The sequence below is a fragment of the Atta cephalotes genome (assembly GCF_000143395.1).
Source record: "Atta cephalotes unplaced genomic scaffold scaffold00009, whole genome shotgun sequence".
Taxonomy (NCBI): Eukaryota; Metazoa; Arthropoda; class Insecta; order Hymenoptera; family Formicidae; genus Atta; species Atta cephalotes.
This window is the reverse complement of record NW_012130073.1, coordinates 4135980-4159352: the sequence shown is the minus strand read 5'-3', so window position 1 is coordinate 4159352 and position 23373 is coordinate 4135980. Positions and strand designations below refer to the sequence as shown.

The window sequence follows — 23373 nt, the reverse complement described above, 5'->3', positions numbered from 1 at the left end:
TTTTATAGCCTTGAACGTGTCCTTTTACGTATAATATAATACAGGATACATTTCCACTTTGTCCGCTTTATACTACCTCCTATGCGCGAAAAATAATAAATCTCTCTTAAACAAAGTATATATATATATATATATATTTCGATAATATATCATTCAAAAAATGTTGACACATTTGTAATATGTATTTACATTTGTTTTGTAAATTATATATTTATATATATGTATATGTATATATACATATATAAAAATTGTGTTGTATCGAAGTAAATTTTATATTAACTTTTTCATGCATAATTATCTAATTGTAGATGATATACGAAAGAATGTAAATATTATTTCGAATGAATTAATTTTTATTAATCTGCATATAAAATAATGTCTGCAATTTTTTTCAATAGCAGCAAATGTGATAAAAGTTTTTCCGCCGGTTACATATCACACTATTGTTTAAAATATCACAAAAATATTCAGAAAAATTCTTAATGAAATATGCACATTACGTATTTTCCCTTATTTATAAGTACTAAATAAGTCGACGCACACTAAATTATAAAGTGGTCAATTTTAAAACAGGAACACGTTTCACATATTTTAACTTGTAGCCCGTAATTGTACAATCGCAAAATTTCAATTAACATTATACATATATAAAGATCAGAAAAAGATACATCTATACAAACATACTAAGTCATAATTTGAATAATTATTGTTATCTGTACGATCACTGACAATAAGATGACTGAATTTCTGTAAATAAAATTTGTTTACGGGCAGTGCTCTGCATTAGCTATGTATTTCTCTTTTAAAAATTATTATGTCATATTGTATGAAGCTCACAAAAAGTTCAACTTCGATACATCATGACTAGACAATCACTGCAATATCACATATAACAAACAATTGTAACAGTAGTTTAATTGTAGCTATTCTATGAAGTAAAAGTTTTTGTTTTTTATAAAAATGTTTGTTGCAAAATTTGCCGGATTAATTACATTGAACATTTATTATACAAGATATATATATATGCATTTTCAAGTTTGATAATTTAAGGCGTTATTATAAATAGCAATATATATACGTATGTTTTATAAAAGTACCTGATTACTTGTGTTTGGTAGTTTGTGTCTCATAAAATAAAATAATTTTATAAAATTTGTCGATATTGATTTGTCTATTTGAATTTATTGTTTCTTAAAATAGTGACGTATTAAATATAAATTGTTATTATCACGATGGTCGGACTTTGATCTTGCTCAATTTCAAATAAATTTATTATCTAAGAATGAGCAAACCAAAATTTCCGAAGGAATGCTGTGATTTCTACATAGATAAAAATATATCTTTTCAAAATCTTTTCTTGAAAATGATCTAATTTGAAATATTATGCCTAATATAGAATAATAATAGTATATCATAATATTGATGATGTGATTGTATATATATATATATATATATATATATATATAACGATTGACAAGGAAATACAGTTCCTATTTAAAACAGTAAAAGTATCCTCACGATAAGTGAAAGAGGATTAATCAACAAATCATGTCATTCATTATAAAAGAGCTCCTTTAAAATATATAGATAAAAATTATTTACAATTTAAGCAAATATATATATATATATATATACATAGAAGTTTGTTCAAAATTTAAAAATTGTAAAAAATACACTTAATTTTATTATGGCATTAATAACAAATGATTAACCTGTACTCTTTAATACCATATCAATTTTCACCATATGAATTATTTTTCAAATACCCGTTATATGGCATCATTATAACCATTATATGCTAAGCGAAAATAATACTGTCTATGTTCTTTTTTATGTCGCCAATATATAAAGCCGATTATTATTAGGACCAATAAAACTAGCATTAATATGGATGATGTCAGAATTGCTGAAACATATAAAAAATGCTAATTAAAACTTGAGATGAGCAATCTAAACAATTACATGCAAAATTATTAAATAATGTTGCATATACATGTAAATGCACAATGTCAAAAAAATTGTAAATATTTAATGCAATATGTTAAATCCAGTAATTACCGATGACATCGCTAGAACTTATCTCATTTCGATTTATTTGACATTCTCTTTCCCAATCCTCAGGTACAACATTCTTTGTCAAATTAATAAATTCATTTAAAGGGCATAACGTATCGCAGCCCGGTAATGTCATAAGAATTGGTTCCTCCGTCGTATTTTTATAAGAAACCTAATGATAAAGAAAAGATAAATATTTAAAAAATTTAATGAAATATTTCGCATATGAATTAAATAAAATTCTTACTGTTACAAAATACTGATTTTTTAAGTTCGTCCTTAATTCGATAAGAACCACAGCAGCGTAAGGTGGAGGATGAGGATCAAATACGTTCAAAGTCATAAGTAAATTTCCTATAGTCTCATCATGAGCACTGTATATCCATATCTTTCTATCAGGTTGTAAGATATGTTGTGCTTTCTTGACCATGTGATCTATCATTTCTCCAAGTAGTGGACCTAACGTTTTTAAAATTAAATGTCTACTATAAATCTATACTATAATATAAATATATTATATTATATATATAATATAAGTGACTATATAATGGAGAAGATTTAAGAAATATCTTTGAAAGCGTAAAAAATATTAATGTTTTAAAATATCAAAAATATTCCACATAAAAAATGTTAACATAATAAAATATGTAAATACAAATATATACAAATATATATACATTATTAATAAATGATAAATACATATACTATATATACTATAATATAACTACATATATTATAATATAAATATATTATAATATAAATGAGTATATAATGGAGAAGATTTAAGAAATATCTTTGAAAGCGTAAAAAATATTAATGTTTTAAAATATCAAAAATATTCCACATAAAAAATGTTAACATAATAAAATATGTAAATACAAATATATACAAATATATATACATTATTAATAAATGATAAATACACTGATCATACCTGCTTTTAATCTTTGAAGTATTTTATTATAAGCCTCAATCATGAAACTAAGTATAGCGAGAGGTTTCAACTCCTCTGGAAACACCGATTTTGTCCACTGCGGTAGAGTTTTGTTGTACAATGTCTGTAAATAAATCAAAGCAATTTTATCATTATATGTAAATGAGCAAATGAGCAAATGAGCAAGTTATGATAATAGTATACATAATTGATAACGTAGAACATCTCAATGTACCTCAATATATAAATTATCATATAGATGTTCAACTGCTCTAATTGAATTTATATTTTCCCCGCTGTGTTCAGTTAAGTAAGCAAAAAGCTTTGCGTTTGCTTTTTTAATATTTTCCATTTCCGGCGATGTTAAGAGTTTTTCCAGCTCGTATTTGTATCGCGGGCAATACTTGCTCGCCTTCAGCACATAGTCTTCCTGTGCCGGTATGGTATGCACAGGGATCGGTATCCAGTAGATGTTATTATCCCATATTTCATTCTTCACCGGCGGATAAAGACCTGCGAGATTCACCTCGGCTGACATCAGGGTACGATCTACATCCGTACTTTGAATGTAAATGTCATATGGCGTGTAAATATCGCTTAAAAAACCAGAATATCGTTTCCTTAGCCAGCGTCCGAGAAGTAGGTGTTGGTATTTCCCAATCTACATGTTCCAAGTTAAATATTAATAAAGTTAATGCGCAAGCTTTTAGAAATCAATATACAGTAAGAAAAGTAATTCTTAAAATTAATAAAATAGTTTAATATATCCTAATATTTTTATATTAGTGAAATTTTTTTCTCATGTCTGCTATATGCCTAAATCTATTTAAAACTTGATTCATTGTATAATCTATTATATTTTCTTCGCTTTCTTTATATAGAACGCTAGACTGGCCATTTGACAAAGTCCACAGTATTGCATTTCAAATGATTTAGATATATTTATGTATGATAAGATAAGATAACAATAAGACCAGGAACAATATCTATTATGTTGAATTAAAAACATATTCTCCATGCATATAATTATTTATGTTTACATTTGTTAATTATGTTATTTTGACATCAATAAGGACTTTTATTATTTTAACATCTAACATATACGCTATATTGTTGCAGGATTCATAATGAAAGGATGCGATTTTACAGATGGTTATTTGTTTTTTTGTATTATCTTATTAGTTGATCCGTTTAATTTAAGTCGAAACGACGTCTGTTATTTATTATTTGCTTTAGATCATGATAATTATATTTGTTTCTTTTATTTACACATTTACATTGTTTTTTGGTTTATAGCCTTTCTAAAACACTTATTTTTAATTTTTATTATTGAACCATGTTATATGATGTATTGTAATTATCTCACATTTGTTAATTGTCCAAATGGAACCGGCCACAACGATTCATTCTTATAAGGATCGTTCATGTAAGGCGTAATGGGAGTTCTATCTCCATGTCTGTACAACTGTAAATAAAAACGAGCTCCATTATGTTTTCGCAATAAGTTTATGAGTCACCAGGCGGTAAAAATAAAAATAAAAATAAAAATTAAGGTAAAAATAAAAATGTTAAAATTTTGCATATTTTACAAGTGACGTAAAAACTCAAGACATATAGAGTGTCTTCCAATAAGGTACATATAACATGGTGTGACACAGTGCATCAATTATCCTTGTTCGTCAATATTAAACGAGAATGAGATAATCTGTGTTGTATTGAGTCGCTTTTTGGAAGGCCTATAATTAATACATATTGAAATAATAAAAATATTGAGTTCTACGACAGAAAACAATATTGCATAATAAGAATAAATTTGATATAAAATTGCATAATAAGAATAAACTTGAATAAGGATGAAACTTGATATAAAACAATAAAAAGATACAATATTAAATAAAAATCGATCGACAAATATTCAACATAATGAGCTAATGTTCAATCAAAATAAATCTTGATGCCTAATAATATTTTTGTAAATTTTATAATTTTTAATTTATCCAAAGTGGATTGTATACTAATGTTATTTGTCAGTCTCGAAACACAATCTTAAATCGAAACTGATTATATAACATGTCAAATTAAATTAAAAGAAAACAATAAGAACAAGCTCTAAACTTGTACCAGACAACAGCAGCATTAATGCCAAACAAAAAGGTGAAAAAGCGTAATTTAAATTCACTTACGACGTTCGCAAAGACAATTGTGCCCAGGTCGAGATCGCCGGCGCCGGAGCAGCTGGTGAGGACGCTCGTGAGCACGAGAAGCAACATTCCGGTGTCCATGCCGCGTGGAGACTTTGGTTCGACGTGACTTCGCGAGCGAACGGCGATCGCACGTGTCGACCGCACGTGACGTGCGGATAAGTCGGAGCGTGATCAGCTAAAATCTACGAATGTTCGAACATCGCGAACACATTTTCGTGGTGAAGATACCTCACAACCGTGTGTACACACATATGGCCACAATGTGCGCACAACTTCACACACATTCGGACACAAAAGGATCCCATTGCCGGGACTGTCGGGTTGTTCCCCACCTGAGATCTTCTCCTACCATTTTGCTTTTGCTTCCTCTCCGCTCTAATGTCCTCTCCCTCCTCCTCCCCCCCATTCACCCTCTTTCCTTTATATTCTACGGCCTGTGGGTAGTAGAATTACGTGGCGTCTCTCCCTCTTTGTCACCCCTTCACTTTCTCCGTTGTGCACGGTCACGTGGTCAAGTGCAACGGGAAAAGAAATAGAGACAAAAAAGTGGAGTTGATAAGGAAATAGTTGTTCTAAAATAAAGAAATGTAGGGGAGTCCCATTATGTAAACATTGTAAACAAGCCATGCAGCAAGTTGCACAGCAGGTTCTTGGGGAATGCGAGTTGCATTCCGATCTTCATGAAGTATCTCACGGTTCTCTTGGTATTTGACATTGGACGCATATATAGCGTGAATGAATCATCAATAATTATTCAAAACGAACATAAAACTTGCAGACTTCCTCTTCTAAATTTGAAGGAAAAAAATCTATAAATCTGAGATGACTCCTTTGAGAGACATGACAGCGTCAGAATGTAAATAATCTAGATAACATGCATGTTACATAAGCTATCTAAAAGATGTCTTTTAAATATCTTATGCAACACAAATATGTTATCTAGGAATATATAGCTTTAGTAAAGAAACAAGTATTTGAATAATGCCCGTTTCCACCAATTAATTCTTTAATCTCGGTTCAACTTTAGAACTAGAAAAAGACGAAGAATAAAAATTGAACCGAGGTTAATCTATATTGGTGGAAATGGATATAGGAGAATTTGAAAATATCTTCTCATTAAATCCTAATTTTTTCGAACATTTTTTATATTCTAATGTATATTGATATAAATGATATAATTCTAATAAAAAAACTGTATATATTAATACAAGTAACACAACGTAAGCTTAAATTCAGTTTCATAATTCGTGATTACTTTTTATTTAATCGAGTCAACTATTTCTTATCTCTTTCCAATTTTAGAATTGAAAAAAGATAAGAAATAAGTTGAATCTGGTTGAACCGATCAGAGTTGAACCGCGAATTGTGAAACTGATTTTTCTTTCGATAAAGTTACATATTTTTGCGTTCTTCATATATTTCTTACTGATATCAAAATGAATTCGATCGTATATCATTCTAAAATAATTTCAGATTTGAAAACTTAAGATTCAACAAGGAGACATCTTCAAATTCTCAAATAAAATTACAAAGCTTTTAAAAGTTATTTAAACTTGGGAAATTTAAAGGTATGTCCTTGTCGGATCACAACTTTTCAAAATTACTTCAGGACGATTGAATTCATTTTGACATCAGCAAAAAATATGCGAAAAATACAGAAATATATACTTTATTATAAAGAAATATCATTAATCTTACGTTAATAGGAAAAAATTAGAGAAAGCGAAGACATAATGCTTAATACATTAGTTCTTTGTGAAAAGTTACTCAAGTTTTATATTGTTTATTTTCTTGCAACTTTGATCTAAGAAAGTATTCTGCTGATTCACTTTGTGTATACGTCTGCATGACTTGCTATTCATAAAGAGGAATAGCACTTTAGCTACACTTTCTACTTTGTGCCTTTTCTACTTTCTCCCCTCCATGGAAAAAATGTGGTTGTTAAAAGGGAACCGACACTCTCACTGTATCAACAATGGCAGACGAATCTAGTTGTAAAATATTTTGCTACAAACTTTAGCTTAATTAAAAATTTATATTTTCACGTTGCACATATGTACATAAAATTTCGCATTCATTCGGTATAAATATTCCTTTGAAACTAGAATTATAATCCGTATTAATAATAATTAATATTTATCATTGTCGCAATGTCGATAGTAATACACTTCAAAAAAAAATTTTTTTTTTTCTTTAAAAACCCACATAATTTACACATAAAACGCAACCTGACTATTGTACACGTTTGCATGTACAAATTTACTTTCTCTGTATGAATATATTACAATCTATATGACTAAAGAACTAAATATATTACATACAATCCACCTTAGAAAACATTAATATAGATTTATAATTTTTATACAGATTGTTCCGGAAGTCACGAACTTCCTTCTAAAATATAAACACAAGGAATAAAATAACTCATATATTCATGCATTATTTCGCATATTTTTAAATATGCGGTAAAACATTGTACATCTACGTAGTATACATAAAAATATCATAGACACTTCATTATAAAACAATACAACATGAATGTATAAAAAAGAACACAAGTTGTACATCTTTTTATATGTGTTTTAGGATAATATTTGTATCGTTTTATAAAAATGTGTAAAAAAAAACAATATATTAAACCATATCTATTACTTAACATAAGTGTCTACAGAAGTGTCTTTCAATCGAACTTTCGCCGTGATCAATCGACCATTATTCAGTGACTTTACAGGCGAGAGAAAGTGCAACTTCCGAAACAGGCCGCATATGCAAAAATATACAGAGATTGATCTAGTCATTTTTATCACAATTCACGTTTACTAATGTAATCGTAGATTGCATTAGGATAGCTTTGTCTCTATAAAGAATATAAAACTAAACAAAAAAAATCTGTGTGCACGTATACTATAACGCAATATTAATAACCCAAACATTGGGAAATGTGTGCTCAGCTGGAATGATAATCGTGACATCACAGTCTTCGTTGGCGATAACGCTGCATAAAGTTGATCAGTAAGTGAGCAACAAATGGCCATAAAATTAGTAAGACAAACAAACGCGGCGGGCATTCTTGCAACGGCCACCATTTCAGATATTTTCGTCTAACAGTGTGCTCCTAAAAAAAAGAAGGTTGATCAGCGTGATAGATAAAATAAAAACAAGAAATATTATTTCTCATTTTGTTATTTCAAAGAGATCAAAGGTATTATTTTTTCTGTTAAAATTAGATATAGCTAAATAATAGTTATGTTGCGTACTGGCGAAGGCGCCAGCGCTTGTAAGGCTTGCCCTTCTAAACCTCGTACTCTGGCCGTTATGCGATCTAGATCTCTCTGTAGATGTTGCATAGTTGTCGCGATTTGATTCAGGAATTCTGCATTAGCTTTATTATCATCTTTCTTCGTTCTCTGTCTACTTCTTTCTCTATGGTTCTCCGATATCGTCTCTGCGTAACCGTTAGTGTTGCTATATCCATTAGTTAATTCAATGTTCTCTTTTATAATATTTTCTGTACTTGAATGATCAATTCCGTTCTTTGCCATGGTTTGTACCTTTTGAGAAGCAATAGTGGACTTAAGTGCATCTTTTTGCGCTCTCTCCGGCGCTGACTGCAATAAAATTGAATTATTCATAAAACAGAATAATTGAAGTAATCTGAAACGTAATGTTAATGTCATACTTCAACAGTATCTATAAATTCCTCTTCTTCGCCATCAGTGTCCTGTGGCAGGGGGCTCGCAGTGCGGCTGCTAGTCGGACTGGTTTCCAAACTACTCGTTATGTGCCGAGAAGCATTTATTACTCTGTGAGGTGATGTTTCTCTCGACACTAGTAAAATAAGAAAATAGCTTTATGCAAAAGAAGAAAATATTTTTCAATATATACTTAAAGAACTTGGAACATACTGTTATCACATTATAATATACCATAACATTTATAACTCTGATAAAAATTCGCTTCTTTAAGTTACCTAATAAATCTGTATCTTTCGATATGATATCTTTAATACTCTCAATTTAATTGTTTGATAAAAATGTTTATATAAATGAAAAATACTTTAGCTTATTTCTTGGTATCCGATTCAAAATATATGTTAGCGATTAAAACGATATAAAAATAGTATACCAGTATATTTCGATATTATGTAATAATCAAATTAAAATTCTAATTAGTATAAACCGGTAATGACGTCCGGTATGACATAATACTGGTATAATTTTTCGAAAATACTGGTATGACATAATACCGATATAATTTTTCGAAAACACTAGTATGATATAATACCAGTATAGTATTTTTCGAAAATACCGGTATTACTACTATTATAAAATATCTTTATAACTTACTTTCATAAAAATCTGTTTACATCTCGAGTATTTTTATGATTTGCAAAAATTATTATTTATTATTATTATTTTATATAAAATGTAAGTATTTCTAAAAGTTAAAAAGAAATGTACCTAATGGTGAACCAGACAATGGTGATCCCGGTTGGGAGCGTATACGTTCCAGTACTGGTCCCACGAGTAATTCCAAATCCTCAGCTGGTACGCTTTCATAAAAAGAATCCAAACTGCCGAGAAACGTTGCCACATTATCTGTGTAAGACATCGTCTCGACAATCTGCAATATAATGACGATTCTCGTTTAATGCATTCATTTTGCATGAGCTTTTAATCTACAAAATCTGTATTTACTTTCTTCAATTCTTCCACATAATTATTCATGGCTTCTGTACGGCTCATATTGCCAAGACGTGTCCATGCATCCCATTTTGCTTTCTTTACTACCTCCCAGAAGGCAGGTTTAGATTGTTGACAGGGTCCTTCAGTCGCTTGTTTGTAATATGAATAAAAACGCAGCATAATCTCATGGCTGGGTTGATATGCTCCTGAAACGTTGTATATTATAATTACAAAATATTTATCATTGATTTGTTATTCTTCCAAAATTAAATTTTAACATATCACAATATGTAAATATGTATTGTAAGAACAGATAATTTTAATTAAAATTTAAATAAGAATAATTTAAATAAATATATATAATTTTATATAAATATATTATATAAATATATTATATAAATATTTTATATAAATATATAATTTTATTAAAGTTGGGCTCTTGAGATAAAAACTAAACAATAAATGGGCAATTAAGAGTCTAGATTCGCAGTAAATTGAAGCGACTATATCAACATATATTTTTCAGTACTACATATATATAACAAATACCGAACGTTTTGACTTAATTCAAGCCTCTTCAGCAATCTAGTATCTCAGCAGTCAAGAGATTTTATTATACTAGACTGCTAAAAATGGCTTGAATTAAGCCGAAACATTTGATATTTGTTATATATGTAGTACTGAAAAATATACATTGATATAATCGCTCCAATTATTGCGAATTTAATGTCCGTCTCTTTATTGTCCGTTTTTTCATTTATTACTTAGTTAAAATTGAAATGTTTTTTCTGATTAATCAAGAATTAAATGAAGATAGAAATAAAATCATTGTATCATCATTGTATCTTAAATGGAGATATAATGATGATAATTTTATTTCAATCTCCTTGACTTCTTAACCAAAAAGTCAAGAGTATTCTCTTGTATATAGACATGAAATAGATGATATGATAATTTATGCATCATCACATGATATAAATAATATACAGTAAAATTCCGTTCATTTGCATTGTATTTGTAGAAACAAATTTATGCTCAGTTCTAAATATACGAACTCATAAGATTTTTCCTAATGTCCTTTTAGTTTTTCTCTCTAATGTGAAAAGAAAAAGAAGATGATCCGTGAAAAAGTTTGGCTGAAAAGAACAGACTTATAACTAAACTCTTAATTATCTGAACTATGGATCCATAATTCGAAAAATAAAAGCTTGATATATTCAAGTTTAGTATATTTGGTTATTAGAACTATTTTCTCCTTTATGATATATTTAGTTAAACAAAGTTTTACTGTTTTTACATAGCTTTTACATAGTTTTAAAAGACTTTATATTAAATATAATAGGATATATTGATATACTAAGTAATAATAAATTAATTGTAAAAGCTTTCAATATTGAAATAATTAAATAAATAATAAAGCACTGCGCAATTATTGAAATACAAAAATTTAATTCTTCATATAAAAAAAATATATATATGCATATATATTTACTTCAAAGTACGTAAGTTTTATTCGATAGTAATAAATATTAGACATAATGAAAACATTCTAATTGTATTTCTAATGGAATTCATGATCTTCAAAATTAATGTTAATAGAAAATAACTGTGATAGCAATTATTGAAAGCTTATTATCTTAGTTTTATTATTAAGATACTTTAATGTCTCATTAAGGTATCTTTATTAAAATTCGAATGAATATATTTATCAAGTTCGAATGAATATATTTATATCAAGAATATATTTATATCAAGTAATTTTTGTATTATGCATGATGTACTTCACCGTTGCACTGCAACGGTGTTATGCCTATATTTTTGTCAATAAGCAAGTTCATAGTACAAGAATACAGAGATGGATTTACCAAGAAATTATGTATAATAACAAGTTTTAACTTTATATTTTATATATTGCTAGTGACCTGGAAATAAATAATTAGCGTTAACTAATAAGCTCTTATTAACAAAATTTCATAACTGCTGGTGCAATACAAGTTATTTTTTTTATGATCAGTGAAGAGGAACATTCTAGTTTTAACCACTAAGCGTGTCTTACACTGTTAGAAAGTAAAGTGGGGACTGTGGGGAATAATACAGTCACTTAGCTATATGAAGTGACTGGAAAGTATAATATACTTGAACGTACAATATCTAACATCAAGGCTAAATAGTAAAAAAAATACAATACAATATATATAAGGATATATATTATGTACATTATGTATACATGATACAAATTATGTAAATATGATACAAAATCAATATTAATAATGAAAATGATAAGCATCTTGATTTAAAAAACAAGCTTTTAAAAAAATAGTCATATTTCTGTAAACAAGATTTCATCGCTTATTATTTAATTTGTTTGAGAATAAATTATCGTTTTTTTCTTCAAAAGAATTGAATAAGTAATAAGAAAATGCAAATCAATAAGCTTATCTCTTTTTTTGACATAATTATTAAGTGTGAAGGTCATTCGCGTCACAACACAGAGACTATCAAAATGTATGTCGTCCAATTGAACAGACAATACAACGGACATGGAGGCTTCTTCCGTACAGTGCATGAGCATTCGGAAAATGAAATTTTTTGTCCTAATATCTTGACACCGCGAATAAGAAATTGACTTAAGAACATTCACTTTCCTCGGACATCATTAGATCTTACCAATTTCTCCGCATGGTAGCGCGTAACGACGATGCATGTAAAAGCTTCGTATTTTTTTCCATATATAAAATCATCTGATAATGAAAAAGGCTAGAAATTTAAAGACCCATGTGTGATTTTTATTGTCATTGTTCGAATGTTTTCAGTTTAAAGAAATTTATATAAAATATCCAGGAAATATATAAAAAAAAAATATATATATATATATTAAAAATATATATATGTATATACATAATAATCTTGCAGTTGACTTTTTGACGCTTTTAAATACGTGGAAAAAAACTATTATAATTATGTATTATCGGTTTTTCATAATTGTGAATAAATGAGCCGTTTTCGCATCAGGAAGATAAATATCGACGGCGACGTGGACTTTAGCCAGCACGCAGTAAAGTTATACGAAGGAAGAGAGGCGAGAAAGGGAAAGAAATCAACAAGCGTGGAAAGCAAAAAGCGATACTGTGATATCTCCCGCGTTCTCAGGCGAATGCAACAGCGGATGCGAGTGTGTAAGAGGTAAAATGTTTCGGAGTGTATGCAAAGGAAAAATTCACTTTCGAGATATGCATCCGCGCTTTCGAGACACTCCAAGATTCGCTAATGTGACGATAACGTGGGTGTAAGATTATCATACCGTTTTTCGGCAAACTCCTAATCACGTTCACGGCGGCGTTGAACTTCTCTTCCGTCGTCATATTTCCTGGACAAGCAGCGGTGTCCTTTTATCTTATCTCTCTTTCCCTCTTATATCCTATCCCTTTTTTGGGACGCGAAGTGGCTTCTTCAGCTACGTCGGTTGTGATATACCTTCTGGCAATAAAAAGGAACGGGAGGAAAAACACTCCGAAACCGATCGCCACAGCACGAGCGTAGCGTACCTGGCCGACGACTGGCGACTACTGTCACTACGAGATTCGTTCTCCGTCGAGAAGCAGCGGAGTGGCCTGGACACGATGCAAACCACGAGCGACTGCTGAGCCGACTGCCGTTGACGTCTGTTGATCATCCGGGTGGATCACGCGATGGTCGCAATGACTGGCTGTACTGATGACTAACAGATTATTGCTGTGGATTACCGTACCGTTTGACGATTGGCGGTCGTCCGGGATAACATTCGTGGGCATGCGCGAGCCCGAGTTGTCCAGGAAATCTCTAGCAACTATAAATTATTAATACAAAATTTCAACAATCCTCTCGATTAATTACTTGATATTGATCTCTAACTCTGTGTCTTACCTTATCAAGTAGATACAAATTTTCCTTTTATTTCTTTAGGAATAATCACAGTAATCTGCTATTCAACTTTAGAAAGCAGAGGAGGCAGCCTTTTTAAAATTCTACAGCTTTCTTTGATTTATTATAATTCATCATGCATATTTTCCTTGTCTTAAAGTATGATAATCAGAACTAATAGGGTAGCTTTCTTCAAGGTTAATTGATGGAAGACATCTATAAATAAAATTACATAATTATATTAATTGTTACAACTTTCTCATTTAGCTAGTCTCTGTTTTAATTTATAAACACTACATAGATTATTAATGCAAATTAATTTCCAATAATTCTTTCAATTGTTTAGAAACAATCTTTAACAAATAAAATTAAATAATCATTAAATGTCGCTATTTTCTCAGAGTAGACATTAACATCTTCTCATTTAGTTAGTTAATTTACTGCAAATTAACATTGTCTAAACTAGAAATAATCCTTAAGAAATAAAATTAATAATTATTGGTGAGCTTAATAATTATTACAGTTTTATTGGCATGGACATTAATATCTTCTTATTTATCTGGTTTTCTGTTTTATAGCTTATTGTAGGCAAGTAAAGTAAGTAGGCTGTATAAACTAGAAATAATTCTCAACAAATAAAAATATATAATTATATTAATTGTTACAGTTTTGTCAGAATAAACAACATCTTCTCATTTAACTGTAGTTCTATTTTAACTTACCATAAACAAATATTAACTAAAAATAATCTTTAACAAATAAAATTAAATAATTAAATTATTAATTATCACACTTTCTCAGAGTAGATATTAATATCTTTTCATCTAACTGATATTCTTTTTTTGTTTATCACAAACATTCGATAAATTAGAGCTAATCGGTAATAAATACAATTTAAATAATCATTAATTGTTACAATTTTCTCAAAATAAACATTAACATCCTCTGTTTATTTAGTTGTATTCTATTTTAGTTTATCATAATAAACATTGTATAAATATATAGCATACATACATAAATTAGCAATAATCTTTAAAAATAAAATTAAATAATTATTAATTGTCACATCAGCTTTTTTTAGCGTAGACATTAATAAATTTTCATTTAGCTAATATATTCTGTTTTAGCAAACAAACATGTTTAAAATTAGACATAACCTTTAATAAAATTATTAATTGTAACATCTTTATCGGAATGCCATTACATTATTTCTTCTCATTTATCTAATTTTACCTTAACTTATTGTTACCTGAAAAATAATCCTTAACAAATAAAATTACATAATTATTATTATTCGGAATAGATTGACAGATTTCTAGCGTTTAATTTATTTCATATCTCAATTTGTTATCGTGTAGATATTGCATACTATAATTAGGAATATAAAATTGCACAATTATCGCTTCTATGCCTGTCGAACTGTCAGACTCACGATGATACGCTACGCTGGTCGAAGAAACAGGCAATGATTCCGCAATTCCGTCTCGACTTTTCAAGACTTCAACTGTCGCACGCGAATTCACTGGAGCGAGCGTAATTGCGAAGCATAACGAGCTTCGATCGATTCGCAATCTATAGATGAAGAAATCTAATATAAATACTCTGTACGGTGCAATTTATAATAACTCCAATATGTTTGAAGAAGTTAAATGCTAACCAAATTTGTCAACTTCTTCGCTATTTCTCTTCCTTCGTTGTCCAGGAATTAATCGGCGTCTAAACAGTTCCGGATTGCATGACGTATCATCTTTATCCGTAACAGACGAAATTGGAGAAATTTAAACACGACGTTGCTGGCGGCAATTGCCAGACGGCGCGATAATTCGCGAAAGACGCATTTGTTCCGTCTACACTTTCTACACTTTATCACCACGATGTCTACTTCAAATATAATATTAAATAAAAAGAAATGAAAGATAAAGGATAAAAAATATTCAGCTGCGAAGAAAGCGAAAAGCCTAAAAATTTACTAATCTTCCTTTTAAATTTTATTGTCTTTTTTTACTTCTCTGACAACGTCTATACCATTAAACAGGAAGTATGTTCTTTTTAGCTAAACCAGCGATGATATATCATTTTGTCGATGACTAAATTTGCATTTTCCTCTTTCTTTTCATACTAGAGAAAAAAAGAGAAAAAATAAACAATGCATGAAAAGAAAAAACGAACAGATCACTGCATTCTCCGCAAGTGCAGAAAGCGCAAATAGTACATCGTGCAACACCAAAAAACGGACTTGTATGGTTTGCTGATCGCATTATATACAACTTTAAAATCTAGAAGAGAAGCAAGTGGTTGAATCGGATTATATCCTGCATGTCTGTATTTCTCAATAAAGTTATTAAATTATGTTACTTTTCAGTCACTGGAAATATATTGGCATATATCTTTTGTGTCAAATAGGCTTAGTTGTTAAGTCTGAGGATGACTTCGTTTGGTCGCGGTCGTGGATGGTCCAATCATCAGAGCCAAGACAAGGATCAGGGATTACGTAGACCAGGAGGAAGCGCATCCAGCAACAACAAAGTCCTGAAGGACATAATAGATAAGATAGTTTCGTATGATGAGTGTGAGAGCGTCTCGCCGAAGCTGATCCAGGATATCGTAGACCTGTTGACCATTGCAATCAACGAGGACAGTCTGAGGTATTACAAGTTTTTTTTTGGGAAACAGAAGATGCATTTCATTTAGTGACACAAATTGATACAAGTGTCATTCTGTCATTGGCTGCTTTCCTTTTAGAAGACACAGGTGCTTTCTATTTATATTCGTTTTTAACAAGATTAACCTGGTTTAACTTATCCTTTTCTAATTCTTACAACTAGAAAAAGAATAATTTTTAGAATAAGAAAAGTTGAACCGAAATTAAAGTTAATCTATATTGGTAAAAATAAGAATTAGTAATAAAATTGATATAAACATCTTGACATTCAGTGAATTACAAAGATAGAATGCACTTGTATTTACTTGTGTCATCAAACAGAAAACACCTGTAGTCAACACAAACATTGACATTCATTAGCTATGTTTAATAAACTGTTTACAATAAACTGTTTTTACAATTGTTGGAAGTTTCCTTCATTCTGATTAAATTATACTTTTAGATTAGAAGAATAATCCTGTCTCAGCAAGCAAAGAAAACTTCCAATAGTTGCAATATAAACATTTTACTGAACGTGGATGAATAACAGAAATAAAATGACATTTGATGATTCCTAAAAAGGAAGCCTATATCATTCACTAAAGTATAAAAAAAAAAGATGTTTGTATCAACTTGTGTCACTAAATGGAAAGCATCAGAGAAAAGATGAATCATGCAAGAAGTTCAGCTGAAAAGAATATCTTTTATGATTGGACATTGGAGAAAAAAAGAGTAAAAGAAAAATGTAAACTTTTTAGGTCTACTCTCTTTGCAGCTGAACTTTTTTTTCTTTCATCACTTGGCAATTATTCTAACCCAAAGTCATAAATTTTAGATATGTATGCGATTCTCTTTGGAAGCAGGCTATATATCACTCATTGACCTCGAAAATAGCTTTGATATTCAGCGATAACATGGTTGTTCGGTTAGAAGATACTAATAAAAACACTATACGAAGCCGCTTCTTACGTTTCCTTCAGGATAATTATATATGTTGGTATTTTTGATTTTTAATCTCTTCTATATTTTATATTATACTATATTGTATACTTTTAGCTAAAGAAAAAGATAGAGTAGAGGATAAAAGAACATTTGCCAATAAAGTTTTACTTCATGCAGAAGTTTATTATCACATGAAATTGAGCGATGGAAATAGATTGAAAATATTGGCTGAGCCGTTAATTCAATATTTGGAAGATCTGCTGCAAGACAATCCTAAGGATAATATTTATTTTATCATGATACAGGTAAAAACAAAAACAAGGTATTGAATGTATGCGAAATAACATGTACGCATAAGAATCAAATAATGAAGATTATTTATTTACAAAATCGTGATATTGTGGTTAATAAGAAATCTCGTGTTTTTTTTAGATACTTAGAGCTGGTAAAGATCTTTATGCAGCGTGTCCAGGTGGATTAGAGAGCTTAATAATGACAATCAGGCAATTGCTGGTAAAGGAAAATTTACATAGTCCCGAGAACAATGCGGCATTATTATTAATCGTAGAGTTAGCCAATAATGACTATGAAATTAAGGACACGCGGTTGAAACATTTTTATTTCTCAAATATCAAGTCTCTCTCTTTTGAACCTCCGTTTTCTCATGAAGAATTAAAGGTGATCTTAACGACAAAGACTGAAAATGGTAACATGATTTACATTATTAATTGTTAAAATATATACATATATTATGTGGATAATACTATTGCTACTATCATAAATCGACAATTTTTTGATGTTCTAGATAATCAATTGCGGGAAATTGAGAATAATCCACGAATTATAAGAGAAGAAATGAAAAATGACATACCTGAGCATGGCAATTATTCAAAAAATTCTAGCGGTCCAAGAGCGATACGCGGTTCAGGTGCACTGGATAAAGCAAAAAAAGGAATTAATATTAATGCAAAATCAAATTCGTTGAGGACAACTCCACCGAGGGAAAGGAACAAAGGTTGGGGTCACGATGATAGGTTTCATGAACATTATGAATAAATATCTATTTTGTTACTAAGGTAAATATTAATTATAATTTTAATATAGCTAAAATAACAAAATTGACTTCTATTTTGACTAAATGTTTACAGGCACTTGTATGCAATAATGACAGTTACAAAATTCTTTCTATATTGTAATTATCAAATTGGCACAAGAAATAAATATAGCTATGAAAAAGGTTTTACAGAATAATCATGGATATATATATATATATATATATATATATGTATATATATATATATACACATACGACATACATATATTGTCGTGATTGCAATCAAAGCGCAAGGAAAATGTATTGGATCTTTTTCTTCGACAGAAAAATAAGAAAGTAGTCTTATTTTATCTTATTTTAGCAAAAAGTTACGAAATGTATGCTGTAACATGATATGCTGTTATTATGTACTTTTACTCTTTTCTTGTACTCGGGTAAAATTTCCGAAAAAACGTGTTTTATGTGAAAGCATCATTTGCAACATCACAAAATACAAATTTTAATAAACAGTTTATTTATGGACACATATATGTCATTTAGACATTCAACAATCTTGTCTCATAATTTATGAAAAAATATGGAGAGTATACAGAGTATATAAGAGTCAAATATACTAAAAAATTTTAAAAAACGAGAAGTATATATAATACTTTGTAATTAATTAAAAAAAAAAAAATATATATATATATATATTTAATAAAATGATATATAATCAGGGGTTGGGTAAGTAATCTTTTTTTTTAATAACTGAATAAAATTAAAGTTAATAGCTTTACAAAATTAATAAAGTTAAGTTAAAAGTTGAAGGAATGAAAAATTAACTTAACATAAGTTAAGTCAATATTGAATTAACTTAAGTTTAAAAAAAATTAATTTTGGAAATAAATATTTTTTAGATCAAAATGTCCTAATTTTTTCTTAAAATGAGATTAAATAACTACAATAGAGAATTTATTAAGTAAATTAAATTTTTATTCTTTTATTCATATGTGATATAAGTATATAACACAATGATATAATTATATAACTTCAAAAAAACAGCCAGCACATAGAGAAGATACAAGATCAGTAATTATTTTTTAATAAATAATTTAATAAATCTTAAGCCATAAGAAATTGACCAATTACAATCGAATGTGAGAAGAATATTTGACTGTAATTGGCCAATTTCTTATGATTTAAGGTTTAAAACACCTATTGTAGATTCGGATTAAGGCTTATGGCATAACCGCATAAATCAATCAGAGGGCTGTATTAGCATCTTAAGAAATTATTTAAGATGGTTTTAAAATATAAACAGATTACGAATATATGCCCTTAGTCTTATTATTTTTCTAAGATATTTAAAAGAGATAAAAAAAAAATTTTAACTTAAAAAAAAGTTAAAAAGTTAACGTTTAAAAGTAACTTAATTAAATTAAAATTTAATGCATTTAAAATTAACTAAGTTAAATAAAGTAAATTAAGTTAATTAAATTAATTAACTAAGTTAAAATTAGCTAAATTAAAAGTTATTAACTTTTTTAACTTGTTTTTTTAATTTTTAACTAGTTTAACTCAACCTTGTATATAATATACATATTTATTATAATTTAAAATCATATATTAATATCGTATATATATATATATATATATATATATATATATATATGATTCTTAATTACAGAGTATTATGTATACTTCTCGTTTGAGTTTTTATGTTTCAAAATTTTTTGTTATATTTGACTCTTATGTGCCCTGTATATTCTTGATATTGTTTTTTAAATTAAGAGCCCTTTGTTCTTGTAAAAGCTCATAATTTACCTAAAGTAGAATTATGTATAGATTATTGTATAGAATGAAATATTTTTTATATATTTAATAATTTTGGTATTATGAAATTTTATTAGCATGTACATAATTTTATTTTTTTTCCACCATCAAATTGTAAAAAAATGCAATATAATACTATGTACTACATATGCAAATAAAGTAAATTTATCCTATGATTCCATAGCTCAAGTCCAGCCTTGACCTCTCTCAATAAGGGGGATTTCTATACAAATAAAAAGATAATAAAGCTTTATTTATAGAAGTGCGATACTATGATTATTAAGAAATTTTGTTTTTAGATGTCCAGATCTGATAAAGATTTTTATGCAGTCCAAGGAGTTTGACAATAATAATTATACAACTGCTGGTGAAGGAAAAAAATCTATTCAAACAGTCCTGAAAATTGATTTGACTTATTATTAGTCATTGAAAATTGACTAACTATGAAATTATAATCGGAAATGAGTTACCAAGTGCAACTATCCACTATTCAACCATTGTTTATTGTCCAACCCTAATCCTGAAGAATCAAAGATTGTTTTAAATTATAAAATTTGTAGGATGAGAGATCGAATCCAAGACCTATCAATTATGACTCAGCTATTTTTATGTGGAGTGACGTAACATCCCAAGTAAATTGCAATTCTATCATTATCTATTCGAAATTTCTGTCTAAATTCATTCAGATTTTATGATTATTGTTTATAATAGTTTATATTTATCATTTGCAACTGCACTATGTCTGCCTATATTTTTTTTATTTAATATAAAATATTATAAAATAGTAGTATATTTTTATTTAATATATCTTCCTCCCGAAGAGAAAAGAAAAAAAGATAAACTGGTGCAAAAGTTCAGCTAAAAAAAACAGGCCTATTGACAGAAGATAAAAAGATACATAAAGTTCAGCTGTATGCAAACCTATATTCATAAAGCTACATGTATATGAAAATATATAATATACATAATATCCCTGATAAAAATTTTTCTTAAAATTTTTTATATATATGAATTCTGAAATATATTCTAAGATTTCTTATTTTATACTCTCCAAAAAAATATTCCAAACTTTTTTTACACTGTATAAGATTTTTTCAAAATGGAATAAAAAATTTTTAAAATCTTAGATATATTTCAGAGAGAATTCATATATAAAAAAAGATTCTAGAAAAATCATAGATTTTCTCGACATTTCTGAAAAGTGTTTCAATTTGCATTTAAAAATCCACTAAATTTTTTAGAAATTTACAAAATTCAAAAATTATGAAAAAAATCTGAAAAATTATATTAAAAATTCTAAGAAAAATTACCATGGGAAACTACCCTTGAAATTTCAGTTTCATTCATAGGCAATATTTTTTTGAAAATAAGACTCCTGATAGAACATTTTCCAAACTCTCGAATTCCCTCTTGTATGTCGGGTAGAAGTGACACATGCGCAGGAGATCCCGCTTTCTAGGGGAAACCACTGTTGAGAATTCGAGATTCGATCTCGTGAACACATGCCGGGACAAGATCTGTGCGACGTCAACAGACACGCAAGTTCAAACGGCCGGACAGACGCGATCCTCAATCGTGTCACGTTACGAGTCACGTGCGAATATCGTCGTCACGAATCACATTTTCGTAACAAACGGTAAGTACTGCTGAGTATCGCTCGATTTTTCTTCCGTTTCCGCGCAAATCTGCTGGCGAATTCATGCGGCCGTTTTGCATGGCGCGCACTTCACCAACGCGTTGATTAAATCGGAGTAAGGCAAATACTCGACGCTATTATTTGTAATTAGCCGGGTATTACAAACGTTATCTCGATGGATATATAAATTGTTACCCATTTCTAACTCCCCGCAAATATTTGCTTTCTGTTACAGCTCGTTAGGAAAACAACGCATCGAGCGACGCACATCGTCGCTTAACGAACACCTGAGGAAGGACGTTCTTGTAAACGTCATTGTAAATTATCACTGGAAAAAAAAACATTGAAGAACACTCGCTGACACTCGTTAAAAATTCAAGTGAGAGGGAAGAGCCTATAAGATTAAAAGAACAAGACAGTTCTTTTTTTTTCTTAATTCGCACATCTCTCAAATAGTATTTCGCACCTATTTATAAATGATATTAACAGATTGATAATTAGTGCAATAATAATAATTGATATAAGTTAACACGGTAGTTTCAGTGCACAGGACGTTATCTGACATAAACACGTGAAACAGGTATTTGTTTTATCAATGAGACCAGATCTGTCATGTCTTACACTGAACTGGAACATGGTTACCAAGTAAATTCTCTTTATAACCATCTCAAATTACAAATTGTTCCGCTTGATAACGGGATTTTTTCTTTTACAGGGTCTTAGGAATGCAAGCAGACCGATGTTCTATATAGGAGATATAAATACAGTGCAGTCATCTGGTATTCCCTCAATCTATCGTTCATCGAAAAGAGTAAGTTTGGGATAATTATTTTACTGTTGGTGAAATACACGAGGTCTGTTTTCTATAACTGAACTAGTGTACGCTGGTGGAACTTAAAATGAAATTATGTTTGATATTTAATGAAAGCAAAAAAAAAATTCGAGTGTCTAGTATGGGAATAAAAAACAGGCCTATGACTGCAAGTATCTGTAATATCGCACAAAGCACAGTTTGAAATCTATCCTTTAGCTTCCTAACAGCACAGTATATTATAGTTAGTATATTATAATATTTATAAAGTTGTATATAAAGTAGTTTATATATAAAGTTTTTTAAATGTAAAAAATGAATGTTCATTTTCGTTATATGCGAATAATTTTCTAGATCTTGCATCTAGTTAATTGTATGTATGAATCTGGTCTTTATCTGATGAGATATCACAGACGTAGAGAAGCAACATGACGCGAACAGAGCCACATATCTCTTGAATAACAATCGATTGTTATTCAAGAAATGGATTGATTTGAAATTAGTAAAACAGCAACGTTGTTGCACTTCTAGCTTTTTATCTTGTGTTTATGTTATAAAAACGACAAATGTGCCAGCTATAAAGCAGCTATAAGAAAACAGCATAACATTCAGTCGGAGGTTAGAAATCTACACACACACACACACACACACACACACACACACACACACACACACACACACACACACACACACACACAC

General features: G+C 29.3%; 4 protein-coding genes across 4 annotated transcripts in view; 2 read left to right on the top strand and 2 right to left on the bottom strand.

The window, feature by feature from the left end:
- Positions 1–1769: 1769 nt before the first annotated feature.
- Positions 1770–5271, bottom strand: LOC105627548 (prostatic acid phosphatase). Its single transcript, XM_012208830.1, has 7 exons — positions 5173–5271; positions 4356–4454; positions 3225–3650; positions 2990–3113; positions 2303–2514; positions 2059–2227; positions 1770–1906 (listed from the first exon to the last, which is right to left on the bottom strand). Exons 1-7 carry the CDS (start codon positions 5269–5271, stop codon positions 1770–1772), a joined length of 1266 nt encoding a protein of 421 aa, XP_012064220.1.
- Positions 5272–8164: 2893 nt separating this feature from the next.
- LOC105627547 (acyl-CoA-binding domain-containing protein 5) lies at positions 8165–13240 on the bottom strand. The gene is made up of 6 exons (XM_012208829.1): positions 13180–13240; positions 9891–10084; positions 9654–9816; positions 8873–9021; positions 8451–8801; positions 8165–8308 (listed from the first exon to the last, which is right to left on the bottom strand). The coding sequence occupies exons 1-6, from the start codon at positions 13238–13240 to the stop codon at positions 8165–8167; spliced, it is 1062 nt and encodes a 353-aa protein (XP_012064219.1).
- A 2962-nt stretch (positions 13241–16202) lies between these two features.
- LOC105627546 lies at positions 16203–18417 on the top strand. The gene is made up of 5 exons (XM_012208828.1): positions 16203–16423; positions 17255–17412; positions 17476–17666; positions 17794–18067; positions 18167–18417. The coding sequence occupies exons 1-5, from the start codon at positions 16203–16205 to the stop codon at positions 18415–18417; spliced, it is 1095 nt and encodes a 364-aa protein (XP_012064218.1).
- Positions 18418–22475: 4058 nt separating this feature from the next.
- LOC105627545 (inositol hexakisphosphate and diphosphoinositol-pentakisphosphate kinase 2) overlaps positions 22476–23373 on the top strand; it is a 17412-nt gene continuing 16514 nt past the window's right edge. The window contains exons 1-2 of the mRNA XM_012208827.1: positions 22476–22508; positions 22579–22674. Of these exons, the coding sequence (XP_012064217.1) occupies positions 22476–22508; positions 22579–22674 (129 nt within the window). The remainder of the gene's footprint in view (positions 22509–22578; positions 22675–23373) is intronic.

Coding starts and splice junctions, on each gene's coding strand:
- LOC105627547 (XM_012208829.1), bottom strand. CDS start 13,240: ATGACGACGGAAGAGAAGTTCAACGCCGCCGTGAACGTGATTAGGAGT. Junction 8,802..8,872: donor AATTTATAGATACTGTTGAA/GTATGACATTAA, acceptor ATTTTATTGCAG/TCAGCGCCGGAGAGAGCGCA. Junction 8,309..8,450: donor AAGCGCTGGCGCCTTCGCCA/GTACGCAACATA, acceptor TCTTTTTTTTAG/GAGCACACTGTTAGACGAAA.
- LOC105627546 (XM_012208828.1), top strand. CDS start 16,203: ATGACTTCGTTTGGTCGCGGTCGTGGATGGTCCAATCATCAGAGCCAA. Junction 17,413..17,475: donor CCTTCAGGATAATTATATAT/GTTGGTATTTTT, acceptor GTATACTTTTAG/CTAAAGAAAAAGATAGAGTA. Junction 18,068..18,166: donor AACGACAAAGACTGAAAATG/GTAACATGATTT, acceptor TTGATGTTCTAG/ATAATCAATTGCGGGAAATT.
- LOC105627548 (XM_012208830.1), bottom strand. CDS start 5,271: ATGGACACCGGAATGTTGCTTCTCGTGCTCACGAGCGTCCTCACCAGC. Junction 4,455..5,172: donor CAATTGTCTTTGCGAACGTC/GTAAGTGAATTT, acceptor TTTTATTTACAG/TTGTACAGACATGGAGATAG. Junction 2,228..2,302: donor AAAATCAGTATTTTGTAACA/GTAAGAATTTTA, acceptor CTTTATCATTAG/GTTTCTTATAAAAATACGAC.